Here is a 15,333-nt window from a genome sequence, read left to right as displayed (position 1 = left end):
CCTTTTATGTTTTTGGATTACATAAGCAATTTTTTCCCCATCATTTAGAAAAGAAAAGCTAAGAGTATAGAAGCTTTAGATCAAGCAATATTATTATAAAGCAATTACCTTCATAATAGCTGGAAAAGTATTCACAATAGAATGAATGGTTATTACTTACTAATGATTATGCCAACTTAAAAAAAGTAGATATTGCAATAAATAAAAATGCTTTTATAATCATAACTATTGAAATATATTTATGTCTGAAGCAGTTCTTACATAGTTGTAAGAAGTCATACAACTGATAGTTTATTTAACATATGAAAAACAATGGCTATTAAAACCTATGGTATCCTAGGAGTTATACATATAAAAATCAATGATTTTCTTTCAGAAAGACCCAAAGCTAGTTTTACAGAAGTTGCAGTGATTTACACAATTGATAAACAATTAGGTGTACTGCTGTAGTAACAATCTGCTAGTCAGAATACAAGATTAAATAAAACACACATTTCTTTTTTACATATCATCCTTTTATAGTTCTTGGCATGACACTTTGAAGGAAGTTCTTAAAAGCCTAAAGAATAAAGTGCTTGAGGGCCTCCCTGTTGGTGTAGGGTGTTAAGGCTCAGCACTGTCACCTCTGTCATTCCTGGCCAAGGAGCTAAGCCACATGTGGTGCAGGAGACCTCTCCTGTTTCACCTGCTGCTCCCCTCAGCAGTGTATTTCAGTAAATCCACCTGTTCTGCTTCCCATTCTGTCTCTGGTGAATCCTCTCACCCCCTACACCTATGGCCTATACTCCACTTCTACGTAAAAACAAATAAATAAATAAATACATACATACATACATACATACATACATACATACATACAGTGAGTTTGATGCAATTTAACTGTTTAAAGTAAGTGAATCCTTGGTAATCCTACACAAATTTAAGTAATTTAAAAACTTTTATGGATCATTAATTATGCAAGTAACATAAAGATTTAAAAAAAAAGAAATGCCAGTGTTACAATACAGAGCATAGTCTTGATCTCGTACCCCTGATGTTAGTCTCACTAGACTGCTCACAGTTGTTCTTTCAGATGTTTTCCTAAACATTTTCACCCATAAATGTATTTCAAGGAATCTAAAGTTTTTGTACACAATTGTATTGTGTGATTGTTCTACTTTTCTTAACATAGTAGCACTGAAGATATTTTTGGGACTCATAGCTCGGTCTTACTCTCCATAATTGCTGCACAGTATCTCATGATTTGAATGTGATAAGTAATCGACTCATTCTCCTAATGCTGGGTTTTAGACAATTACCATTTTTGCTATGACTGTGCTGTATGGATTAATATCATCCAGTTTCCTAATGACACACATGATGCTTCTCCCTTCTGGATACTGAATGTGTAATCGCCCTATCACAGCAGATGAGAATTCAAATTTTAATATTAACAAGCTGCCCTTCAGAACATTAATTCCTCTTTTTTCCTAATAGAATACTCTATTTTGGTTTTTCAAAGCCAAGTTAACACTTTATTTTTCAAACCTTTACTTTCTTTTTTGCCAATCTGAACTGAAAAACAAAATCAAATTATTTTCCAAATATTCTCCAAATTAATGAAGGTAAGCATATGTTAATTATTGATTCATTATTTATATATTGCTTAATTGCTTATTCATATCCCTCCTACATTTTCTATGTTGTTATTGTCTTACTGATGTGTACAAAATTTGAATAAAATTCTTTATTTCACATGCTGCAAATCTTTACTCTTTCCTAGCTAGGACTTAGACACCTGCTTTCAGAAGTTCCTGTAATACACAAATAGACCAGGCTGTAAGAAATAAGCTCTCATGAGTAATACAAATCACTGCAGCTACTTCACTGTGGGAAAACCTCAGTAGTTCTTGAAGTCTGAGAAACAGCTACTTAATTTTCTGTGCAATCTTGTACTTTTTATTTTTCATTTGTAGCCTTTGGCCCAAATATTTAGTCTATAATAAATCTGAGTTGCTCTGTTTCTGAAATAAATTTCCAGCATTTATAACGAATCTTATTATTTATAGGAATAAAAAGAATCACAAGACTCTAAGACCACTTTTTCAAAAATATTGTTTTCCGTCATGTTCATTCAATAGTACTTTATGTGGTAAAATAACTAAGGAGGGAGAAAACTGCATGCATTTAACACTTCTGTTTCCTATCAGTTGGAGTTTTGCAAACAAACAAAGGTACTTACTTGCCATCTTTGAACCAGTGAATCTCAGGGAAGGGTGTGCCTTTGACTTGGCATTCGAGGGTGGTGTTATGGCTGAGAACAACCGAGACTTCATTTGGGGAGTTGGTACCTATTATAGTGGGTGGGACTTGAACAAAGATATTTTATCATGAGAGTCTATGACTTAGCAAAAAGAGAAGGGAGAAGGGGAACAGATAATGAACAATGATGATTATAACATTTCAGTAAGACCTTTGTGTTAAAAATAAAATATTACACAATAATCCCTTTTCACATCCTATCAGTGGATCCAAATGTTAAATTTAAATATAGAAACACATTTAAAAGCTATTCTAGTAGGACACCTGGAAGAATTATGATACTGTAGTATTCATACCGAGGACTGTTGTACAAATGGAGTTTAGAATGTAAGTCAACAGTAAAACTCATGTTATACCACTGCTATACATTTTAAATGACAATCAATGACACTGTCAATATCAATCTTATAATGTTCAAATTCTACATATCACACCAGTGTTTATTGAACTAAATTATCCTTGTCTCTCTTAAAGGACTCCTGAGTCAACATTGGTATATGATGAGATGGGAACAATACCAGATTTTATACTCAGGATTATCAAGCATGTTAAAAACCTTTGAGTCCTCTCCCTTCTCCTAATATTAAAAGGTTTGGTCTTCATTTTCGGAGCAATGGCCAGTAACTAAAGGGCCTCATTAGGGGAGGGGTGTGATCAAGTCTGTGTTTTAAGACCTCACTGGCTGCTGAATGAATAGTGGATTTGAGGGACAGTGTTTGAAGGGGAGCAGTTAAGAGGCCATTGCAGGGCCTCCCTGGTGGCACAATAGGTTAAGACACAGCCTATGAAGCTGTCCACAGCCACTGCAGCACGAGTTCGATCCCCAGCCAGTCAGAGAGCAACCTACATGGTGCAGCAGACCTCTCCTGTCTCTCCCGCTGCTACCCTCAACAGTGTTTTTCAGTTGATCTGCCTGTTTTGTTCCCCACTCCGTCTCTGGTGAATCCTCTCACCTCCCACACCTCTGGCCTGTCCCCCAGCTCTTGTATGCATAAATAAAATAAATCTTAAAAAAGAGGCATTGCATTCATCCAGCTTATTAATGATATTTTAACAGTGGAAATGGAAAGAAATGGATAAGTTAACATGGAATTAAGAAGCGGGCTTCATAGGTAGTAGATAGATTGAAGGAGTTAGGGAAAGGGAGGCAGGAGGAATGAGAAGGACTTCCATTCCGCCTCCAGGTTCCAGAAAGACTAAGTGGATAGGTGGAGGTGCCAGTCACTATGAGGGGGATCACCACTAAAGGTGACCAGAACAGATGTCTGTTTGATATCTCACTAAGGGAATCAAGTCAAGATACTATAATGAAGAATACAAATACTGTCCTTGGAGCTCAAAAAAGAAGTCTGACTTGGAGATAAAAATTGGGGTGTTATTGGCACACAGATGGAATCCACAGTAAATAAGTGCCAGCAGAAATGATGCCAATGAAACTAATGATAGAAAATGATACGTTGTTTTTATAAACTACACTTAAATATAATAATCGTACTCACTAGTAGAGGAAATGTGAAGTACTTCAGTATGTCAGAACACTAATGAGAGGCATTATTTTTATGTTACAACAATTTATGACTGGTAATTTTACTGCAGCATCATTCTTAGACCTTCCACTCCATCATTCTTAAGCATCATTCTTAGACACTTCCACCCCAGACTTATGAATCATAAACCATTTTGAAAAGTAAAATACTGAATCAGTACAAAGTAATTTCATCACAAAGAGAACTTTAAATAACAAATATAATTTCGCAAACTAAAGTTATAAAATTTTAAATGCATGATTATCATTAAAAAATTTAAAATGCTTTGTACCCCAACATATTACAGCTGCTACTGCTGTCATAATTCTCCCCTCATGATTAGAATTTGAACTATGAGCAAAAAAAAAAAAAAAAAGAAAACTAGAGAAATTATACTCCCTGGCTTCAAACTACTACAAAGCAATAGCAATAAAATTTGTGGAATTGGAGTATAAACAAGCACATAGAACAATGGAACAGAATTGAAAGTCCAGAAATAAACTCACAAATAAATGGACAACTAGTTTATGACAAAGGAGCAAACAGCATATTGTAGAGTAAGGAAAATATCTTCAATAAATGGTGTTGAAAAAACTGGACTTCCACATGCAAAAACTGAAACTATATCAGTATCTACCACACAACAACTGATTCAAAATAAACATTTGAATGTAAAGCCTGAAACTATAAAACAGAGCATAGCCTCTATACACTGGCCTAAGAGTTATCTGATTCCAATGCAAAAGGAAATGAAGGGGAAAATAAACAGAACTACATCAAAGTAAAAAGCTTCTGCATGGTAAAAGAAATCATTGTCAAAATGAAAAGGCATCCTATGAAAGAAGATACTTGCAAATCATATATCTAGCAAGGAGCTAAATCCAAAATATATAAACAACTCATACAACTAACAACAACAAAGACAAGCCAATTAAAAAATGGGCAGGGCCTCCCTGGTGGCACAGCAGATTGAGCACAGCAATGTGAAACTGTCCCCAGCCTCTGCAGCAAGAGTTCAATTCACGGCCAGCCAGGGAGATTCCCACATGGCGCAGCAGACCTCTCCTGTGTCACCCGCTGCTCCCCTCAGCAGTATTTTTGGTCTGTCTGCCTGTTCTATTCCCCACTCTGTCTCTGGTGAATCCTTTCACCCTCCCTCACCTCTTGCCTATACCCCAGTTATTGTATAAATAAATAAATTTTAAAAAATGGGCAGAAAATCTAAATATCTGAATATACATTTCACTAAGAAGTCTACAGGAGGCTAGTAGACAACATTATAGAGATGTTCATCATCACTTATAATGTTAGGGAAATACAAATCAAAACCACAAAGATATCACCACATACCTGTTAGAATAGCTTTTGTCAAAATGATAAGAAACGTGTGTTGGTGAGTATGTGAAGAAAAGTGAACTTTTGTTTACTATTGGTGGGAATGTAAATTGGTGCACCACTGTAGAAAGCAGTATGGAGATTTCTCAAAAAGATTAAGGTTCTCAAAATGATTCAGCTATTTCACTGCTGGGTATTTATCCAAAGAATATGAAAACATATCTCAAAAATATATACACATCCACGTTCAGGGCAGTATTAGTCACAATAGCCATAACTTGGAAACAAGCTATGTGCCCACTGACATATGACTAGATAAAGAAAATGTAACATATTCACAATGGAATACAACTCAGCTATGAAACAAGATGAAATCCTGCTGTTTCAATAACATGGACGGACATTGACGGGATTGCACTAAGTAAAATAAGTCAGATGGAAAAGACAAACACTATATGACTTCACTCCATTATGGAAGATAAAGAAACAGCAATGAAACAAATGCAGACAAAACTCTAAGATTCTGACCACAGAAGAGTGGTTATCAGAAAGGAAGAAGGAGGATAGTAACATGGAAAAGGGGGTCAGACCTCCCTGGTGGTGCAAAGGGTTAAGACACAACCTATAAAGCAATTCACAGCCACTGCAGCATGAGTTCAATCCACTGTGGGTAGCCAGGGAGCTACCGACATAGCGCAGCAGACCTCTCCTGACTTGCCCACTGCTCCCCTCAGCAGTGTATTTCAGTCAGTCCACCTGTTCTGTTCCTGTCTCTGGTGAATCCTCTCACCACCCCAACACCTCTGGCCTGTACCCCAGTGCTTGTATGCATAAATAAATAAATCTTTTAAAAAAAGGGGGGGTCAATTGTATTGGTTGGTGGAAAGTAGAAGTCAGAGATGATCACAATGTAATACATACAGATGTCAAAGTGTAACACTGTATCCAAGAAGCTAAACAATGTAATAAACAAAGTAAACTCGGTGCCTCCCCCGAGAGGTGGCACAGGGGGTTGAGCACAGCGCTGTGAGGCTGTCCATGGCCTTTTCAAGTGTGAGTTCAATCCCCAGCTGGCTGGGGAGCAAGCCACATAGTGCAGCAGACCTCTCCTGCCTTGCCTGCTGCTCCCCTCAACAGTGTGTTTCAGTCAGTTTGCCTGTTCTGCTCCCTGCTCTCTCTGGTAAATCTTCTCAGCTCACCCCTGGAACTCTGGCCTGTACTCCACTTCTTAAAAAAATAAATCAAAGTAATCTCAATTAAAAAATAAAATGAGGGTCCTCCCCTGGTGATGCAGTGGTTGAGCGCTGGGCTGCGAAACTGCCTGCAGCCTCTCTGCAGTGCCGGTTTGATCACCGGCTGCCAGCAAGGGTCCCACATGACATGACAGACCTCTCCTGCTGTGCCCGCTGCTCCCCTCAGCAGTGTATTTAATCAGTCTGCCTGTTCTGTTCCCCGCTCTGGCTCTGGTGAATTCTCTCACCATCCTGCATTTCTGACTGTACCCAGGACTTGTATAAATAAATAAATAAATCTTAAAAAAAAAATAAATGCTTACCTGCATCTAAAAAAAATAAAAATAAAAAATAAAAATAAAATGAGGCCAGAGGTGATTTAGTAACAATATTTAATTAGAATGCAGGGGAAGGTAGATTTGCTACCTCCCCCAGTTCAAGTACAAACTGCAGCTTCAGGAGATGTTAACAGAATGAATGCATTTTTTTTTGTATCATTCTGTACAGATACAGAAAATTTTGAGAGAATTTTCTGCCTACCTAACAGGGTAGGCATTGTAGGAATTGACAAAAGTAATAACTATTTTACTTTTATTATTAGTTGTTAAATAACTAATAGTTAATATTATTTAACTAGTATTATTTTATGTATGACTACCAAATATGTAAATACATCTTTGTATATGTATATTTAAACTTTCTACAACATATGATTTTTTTTCTTGATGTAATATTGTATTATAACATTAATATAAACTTCAGGCAAGCATCACTATGAATCAACATGTGTATGTAGTACAAGCTCACCACTAACAGTCCAATTCTATCCTTTACTGTACAATTGACTCTTTTCTCCTCATTGCTCTCCCTTTCTTCCCACTTCCTTTTTGATAACTGCTAATTGGTCTTTAGTATAGTTTTATTTAGTTTATTCATGCTTGTTTTCTCTACATACACGTATGAGTGAAATCAAAGTATATGTCTTAGACTAATCAATATTAAACACAAAAATAATAATACAGTGACATGAAAGATATTTTTCCTATCACTTTACTTTTTATCTCTTTATTCCTTCATATGGCCAGCTATGCTGGATATAAGATATGCAAATGGACTGTAGGTTTTTAAAAGGATATTTTCCTTACCTAGCACATCGATGTTAAAATACTTCTGAGAAGTGCCTGCAATATTAATTGCTTTGCAGGAATATTTTCCTGCATCCTCTGGAGTGACCTTGAAGAGCTTTAGTATCTTTCCATTGTTCACAATCTGAATAGTGTTGCTTTCAGCCACCTGCAAGGGTTAAAATGATCAGTTTTATTTCTAATCCTAATGAAATGTATAATGAAAAATTGATTTTTACTTTATTATAATTAGTATTTTTCCTGGTCCCTTATTTAGGTTTTCTAAATCCCTACTATGAGTGAGACCATCTGGTATTTTTCTTTTTCTTTCTGACTTATTTCGCTGAGCATGATCCCTTCCAACTCCATCCATGTTGCTGCAAATTGCATGAGTTTATGTTTTTTTGATTGCTGAGTAATATTCCATTGTGTATATGTACCACATCTTGATCCAGTCATCTATTTTATAAACATCATTATTCAATTAATGTGTCTTCTCTAAAATAACAGCTACTTCAAGTGGTAGAATGGAAACGGAAGTTAAAAACACCCTTGCTAGTAAGATATTATTCAATAATAAGTTCTTAGCATATGTACTGATTATATCATAATGTTGATATTCAACTGATGTTTGATCAGCACTGGTATCTTCAGCACCTCTGGCCCACACCCTAGTTCTTATATGCATAAATAAATAAATCTTTAAATATAAAAACATTGAGGTAAAATTGCTACCTTATTAATAAGAAAGTCACATTGAACAACTTTTTCAGATTTTGAGACAAGAAAATATGCATATTGAATGTCTCTGTTACCTGGACATCATCTTTATACCACACAATGATGGGTGAGGGAGTGCCTTCAACCTCACAGAAGAGATTGGTCAGCTGGTTGACCAACACGGACACATTTGTTACTTGTTCTTTATCCTTAATTAGTGGAGGAACTGCAAAAAGAGAGGGCCCATGACTAGTTTCATAATAAATAATATTTATAAATTTTTACAAAAGACTTTAAAAAGCAAATTTTAAGATATCTGATAGCTAAAAGTTGTCATATTTAAGCACAAGCTTATTATAAAATGAAAAGTATCAACCGATATATTTACAAAGTAACTTATGGAATTTGTATTTAATTATTACGTCAGAGTTTTGAAGTAAGGATAAATGGGAAACCTATTTCATATACCACTCAAAATGCAAATTGCTAAGAACTTCATTAAGTTATGTGGGACTCACTACTTTGCTGATGGGAATAATATTGCCCCAAATCTATGGAAGTCAATACACAACAAATTTTAAAATGTACATACCCTTTGGCTCAGACAAAATGACAAATGCACAAAATTCTCTTTGAAGTGTTACATATGATAGCAAACAACTGGTAACAACCCCATATGCTCATCATTAATAAGGGAAGGCTACGTAAATCATGTATAGCCATAAAGGGGAATACCACATAGGGAGATATAAGAGGAATGTTGACTAACCAGCAAGTTATACATTTAGTGAAATAGACAAGGTGCAGAGTAATAGATAAAATGTTCTATATATGAACCTTTTTACACATAAAAGAGGATAATATATAATTTACTTATATATGCCTTAACATATACACATACACACACACATGCCCCACCGCTAATAACTTTCCTTACCCCTAGAGGATGAGTACTGAATAACTTATCTCAAGCCAGCAAATTTTTGACAATGCATCTTCTTTTACCATTTCAATTTGGAGTGATAAAAGTCACAATAAATTATTACCATGAAATTTTAAATCACTTCTATTCATATTCATATTAAGTAATACTATGCTGAGAGAATAACTTAAACATAAAAGACTTGGAAATGTCACATATCAATGACATGATTTTAACATATTATGTTACATTTACCATGGACTTTGAGGGTATATTTTCTTTCCGTGGTCCCAGCTTCATTAACTGCTACACAGATGTATTCCCCATTGTCATATGGTGTGACAGAAGCAATAACCAACAACTGGCCATCCTCCAAGAAAGAAATGCCAGGCTCTCGGCCTGTGAGCTCTCTACCATTCCGTAACCATTTGATGGTTGGTTTGGGGGTACCTAAGTAAGAAATTAAAGCATTGTGAAATCTTACAACAAAACTAGAAATCATTTAGGATCAAGTATGTTGAAAGGAAATACAATTTTTGTTATGATTATAATTTGTACTTAGGGATTATGCCACTTTCAAAATATTCCTCCTGGCATGGAATTTAAAGAGAGTATATTTAATGTCTCCAATTCCTTATCATGTTTAAGAGAACTTTCATTTCTAGTGCAGAATTTGATTAAAGCTGTTTTGTCAAAACATTCAGATAATGGTAATCAAAGCAAAGCATTTTCTTGAGTGAATTCATGGTAATTAGTGGGAAATACTATATGAATCGAATGAAGTAAGTATGGGGGGAGTTGGGGCATGGAAATAAAGGCAGAGCAAAAATAAGATACTGTTGCAGGAATATAACAAGATTGCCTAACCAAGTGCAGTCCACATATGGTGTTGGAAATGGTGCTTTATAATTCATATTTTAAATAGGACTAAGTCAGAAGAGATGAGGAACTTATACCATACACACATTCTGGAGAGCTCATGCTGTAAACATAGGACAGTGAAAGAATTCTTTTTTATGCTAAAAAAATGTTGAGAAAACAATGAGAATTGTTTTCCTAGATTTATTTGTAACCAGCAGAGTGAATGGAAGTGAAATGCTCATAAGTAAAAGTGATAAAACATTTTTCATGTGCATAATGGAGCGAAAGGACACACTGAAAATAGACCAACACTAACACTAAGAATACATGTATTTAACAAAAAGTATGTCATGCACTAACCTAAGTACTTTAAAATTTAACTTAATCTGTCCAAAGATAAAAATAAAGCACAGTAAATAAAATTAACAGGATTGCATAAGATATTATTTATAATTTCATATTAAAGGATAATTAAAAAATGTTATCTTTTTGGTCATAAAATCAAAGACTAGTATAAAAGAGTAGCTAAAGCATACGAATGTCATTAAAGTTAAACTCAAATTGAGCTATAAATGCTTATAAAAGTGACTAGGAAAGTTATATTTATGGGAAATAAATAAAACAAAAAAGATTGGCCTATTTCACTGTGCCAGTAGTGTTGACTTGATGAGAGGTAAAATTGATGGATTATGGTTGTCTGTCCATGTTGTCAAGGAAAAGAGGGGTTATATAATCACTTCCTTACATCCCATTCATTTCTTTATGGACTTCAGTCAGATTTCTCTATTAATATATGTGGAGCTAATAAATGAACAAGCAAATGAACAAGCAAAAACAAAGAACTTATATTATTTTTAACTTATAAATGCAGAACAATCATGGTCAAGATAGAGAGAATAGCAAAAGATAATGAAAAGGCATCTAAATTGCTTTAAATGAGCTCAAGAATTGGGCCTTCCTGGTAGTGCAGGGGGTTGAATGCAGTGCTGGAGGCTGTCTGCGGCCTTTACGGCACAAATTCGATCCCCAGCCAGTTGGGGCGCAAACCACATGGCACAGCAGGCCTCTCCTGTCTCAGCAGTGTATTTCAATACATCTTCCTGATCTGCTCCCACTCTCTCTGATGAATCTTCTTACCCCCCGCGACTCTGGCCTGTACCCCACTTCAAAAAAAAAGAAAAAAAATGATCTCAAGAATTGTATACCACATGAAAATGGGCAATTAGGAAGAGGTGCTTTTTCAAAGTATAAAAGGGAAGTCAAACAGCTCTCAAAAGGGACATTCAACCAAGTTCAACATTGGGAGTAAGGGATCCAGTGGAGAGCAAAGGAGCAAGAGTGCCCCTGGCAGGAGTCTTGAAGGCGTGAACACCCACAATAGGCTTCCAAATTGAAATCTTTCTAAAGTTTTCCTCTCCAGGCCTCCTGGATCCTTCCTCTCTGGCTCTGGGAATGGTTACTGATAATTCTTGCAATCTGAAAAGCTTGTGAAGTTCTTTTTCTTTCAGTGCTATTAGAAAATAATCATTGGAGAGAGCTACTGTTGAGAGATGCAAAATCTTGCTCCAGAAACATGAGTCAGAGAGGAGGACCTTCAATTCTATTGCTTCCAGTAGCAACAGCTAAGAGGCATATGTGGGAACACTAATAGCACCAGTTGCACGGAGTCCCCCAGGAGGTTATGGAAAGAATCCTGCTTGGGCGTTTCCAGAACTGCTGCAAACCCACTGCAGATGAATGCGGACATGAAAGAATGTTCTTAACCACCTACTGGGCATATAATAAAGGAACAGCGACAGTGTCTCTTTCTTGCTAGGAGACATTGTGGGATAGAAAGTCCAGAAATTCAGAAGATGAGAGGCCTAGACAAGCCTCAGATGCCAAGTTACATCTGGGCCCTAGAATTATCATTGGAGGGTAAGTGTAGGAAAAGAGATTTTTAGAAAGGAAATGTTCAGAAAAAGCAAGGGGATGGTTCTAATTTGTACCTCTAACTTAGTGATATAATTGTACAATATGTTTTTACTTGTGATACTTTTCATATTTTACAAAGAAATCTTGTCAGAAAAAAATGAATTCTGAAGTAATAGGAAGGAGTCTCTACTACCTTAAAAACACATTATAAAAATGAGGCAAATTGGAAAGAATGGAAGGGTCTCTTCACTGAAGGAAATGAAATACCTATGAGGGGAAAATACTACTTAGCTGTTATTTCAAAGGGGAATTGGTTTCTAATATTTTCAAATGTTGGAGAAAGGACAAGTGGTAGTTTGTCACCAAATGGTTTGTCATCACCAAGCAGGTGATGGTTTGAGTTTACTACAGAATTCTGGAACAATATTATATTATGCTGATGCCCATATGTCTAAGTATTACACACCTTTTGCAGGACATGGAAATGCAATGCGTTCATTGGCCACTCTTTCTTGGAATGGAGTGTTATATGGAGGTTCTAGATCTTCCAGTGCAGGTGGTTCTGTTAGAAAAATAAATGCATTTTCACAGACTATCCTTGGGCAAAGTCAAACTCTCCTAAGGTATCTTTCTTCAACCACTTAGAGGGGTGAATTGTTATCATTCCTGATTCTCATAGGACTCATATTTCTAGCCCTCAGACATTTCTACCTAGATGTGGCCCAAGGATTTAAAACTCAATTCCATTTTTAGAATTTATAATTTCATGCTTCTCACACTGCTGACATGAACTTTATTCCCTCAGTATCAGGCTCCACCCAGTGTGTCTTACATCTTTCATCCTTACTCCTGACCTCCACAGCCAATCAATCACACAGCTGCACCATGTATAGAGCCAGATACAGCTTATTCAAATACTAATTTTGCTTGCCAGAAATATTTCAATAGGCTCCTGAGGGGGACCCTTCTCTCAAACATGCTCTCCTCTGAATTCATATTCTACAAAACCCTCAAAATATTCTCTCTGAACCACAAATTCTGTGTGACCTCCCTGCTTAAAATCGTTACTTGTATTCCATTTGTCTGTGGAATAAAATTTCAAGCCTGTTTGTTTTGTACCCTGTCAGTAATCCAATCCCCCTTAACAGTTTTATCATCTAATTTCGTGAGGAAATTTGTGACTCACTCTTGAACCCTGCACTCCACCATCCAATCCATCACTACATACTGATGATTTTCTCCCTTAATTCTTTGATTCCATTCTCTTCTTTCTTCAGTTCACCTCCCATCATCTCTTGTCTGAACAACTGCAACAATCTTCAATTATTTCCCCTCGTCTTCTCTATCCAAATCATACTCTCCCCAAAAAGTCATCTTTTAAAATCCCAAATCTGATCTGACATATCACTTTCCCAGGAATAACCTGTCTTTTCATTGCACTTAAAGTCTAAACTCTCTCATCTTGGCTCATCTGCTCCTGATTGTGGGTGCCATTTTATCACAAATCAATCAGTACTGGAATGCAACCAGCTGAACTTTTTAAGTTGATTTACCCCATCCACAACTTTTCCTCAACCGAAAGTAGTGGATGGTTCACTTCTCCAGAATTGTTTCCATCATCTGCACCGTTCATTCCAACTTCAATTTCAAAAGTAAATATATGAAAATGGGATGGGTGTGATTTTAATAATAGTATGGAGTGAATCTCCTTCCAAAGTTACCAGTTATAAAAAATATATAATAATCTTCCCACTGTGACTCAAGACTAAATATTTTGTGTAGACTACAGGTTATTTTTCCACTCCCAATGCTGCCATACACACAGTTTCCTATGCCAAAAATCACCTTGGACTTGTAGTGTTATGTCTGTTTCCTCACTGCCTGCTACGTTAGTAGCAACACAGGTATAAATGCCAGCATCTGAGAGCAGGGCGTGGTTGATGTGCAATGTTCCATCTGGACTGCTAGCTTGCTGCACTCCATCAAGCGGCATGGCACTGCCACCCTTCAACCAGGTGATCACAGGAGGAGGCGTCCCTTGAGCACTGCATGGGATGTCCACTTTTTGGCCAACTTGGACTTTTAAAAGTTTAGGGCCACGCTGTATCTTTGGAGGAACTGAAAACAAAAATTGAGTATTAAGAAGCAATTTAAAAAGAAATTCCTTTTTTCATTCTAAATGAGAGCTCCTCACCAAGAGGCAGCCTAAGAAAGTGCAACAATCTCAGGCTCAGGTCATTGAGATGTGTGATCTAGGGCAAATTAGGAAATTTCCTGAGACTTGTTTCCTTAATAGTCTAGGCAAAATAACCCCTTCTTGGCAACACACTGTTAGGACTATGGGGAATGAGAAGGATAAAACTGCTCATTCCAAACTTGAATGAAAATATTTACATATGTTGAATTTTTTCAAAACAAAGGGTCATATAAAGTTAAATCAATAGCGAGCTCTAGAAATAGGACTTCAGGACTGAGACAACCAGATTGGGGAGGAAGGAGAGAGAACAAAAATGGGGGTGCGCATAATGGGCTATGGTGGAGGACTCTGGGTGTCTTGGTGGCTGGTGCAGAGTGGTAACAATACCTGAAGGGGAAGAGCCTGGACCACTAAGTCACAAACAACATAACACTGTAAACCAATGTTACCTCAATAAGAAAAAGCATGTTAGTTTTTTTTTTTTAATTTTAAATAACTTTAGGTTTAAAACTCTGTAAAAAGACAATTCAGACAACTCCTATAATAAAAAAAGTTCTCCCCGTGTACTCTCAGGTTTTGCTCCCTTTTTGAAAGGTTTAATCAGATATTAAGAAAAACTTTTAATAGAAGCCTTTGCTAATTTCAGAGAAGAGAATCAAAATAGAGCTTCAATTATTTCCTTTTATTTACCTTCCTTTTGAAATTTAGATAGATAATTTATCAAAACACTGACAAATACATTCATTCCACATACATTCACTGTGCACTACAGAATCAAGTTGACCTACAAAGATGTAATTACAATTTATGTATATTACATCCTTAAGAAGGCACATTTCTCTTTTTTTAAGTTCGTATTTAAGAAATACTTTCCACAGGCTGTCATTTAAAACAACTTTATTATTTTAATAGTATCATCATCATCATCATCATTATTTTACAAGACAAAACTAAAGAGGCAATATACTTAATATATAGTTAATATAGTTAATTCCCAAGGGTTAGGAAATAACAGAAGTCTCTCGGGATTTTCAATCCCATGATCAACAGGACACTACTGTTGTGATTGATGTGAGCTAAATCAGGTCAGTACAATCTGAGAAAACATATGATATTTGAATATCCAACACCTAGAGTAAGTACTGCTTAGAGTAAGTACTCAATAAGTACGTGTCAAACAAATAAATAACTAGACTATGGT

The 15,333-nt window shown here is 36.1% G+C and overlaps 1 protein-coding gene across 1 annotated transcript in view; it reads right to left on the bottom strand.

Annotated features, from left to right (window-relative positions):
- Positions 1-15,333, bottom strand: part of HMCN1 (hemicentin 1) — a gene marked incomplete at both ends in the record, with an annotated part of 509,757 nt that overhangs the window by 230,377 nt on the left and 264,047 nt on the right. Inside the window, 6 exons of the mRNA XM_084251187.1 lie at positions 2,222-2,348; positions 7,540-7,687; positions 8,334-8,464; positions 9,416-9,610; positions 12,402-12,497; positions 13,781-14,053. Of these exons, the coding sequence (XP_084107313.1) occupies positions 2,222-2,348; positions 7,540-7,687; positions 8,334-8,464; positions 9,416-9,610; positions 12,402-12,497; positions 13,781-14,053 (970 nt within the window). The remainder of the gene's footprint in view (positions 1-2,221; positions 2,349-7,539; positions 7,688-8,333; positions 8,465-9,415; positions 9,611-12,401; positions 12,498-13,780; positions 14,054-15,333) is intronic.

The sequence above is a fragment of the Talpa europaea genome (genome assembly GCF_964194135.1).
Source record: "Talpa europaea genome assembly, chromosome: 12".
Lineage (NCBI taxonomy): Eukaryota > Metazoa > Chordata > Mammalia > Eulipotyphla > Talpidae > Talpa > Talpa europaea.
This window is presented reverse-complemented; position numbering and strand designations above follow the sequence as displayed.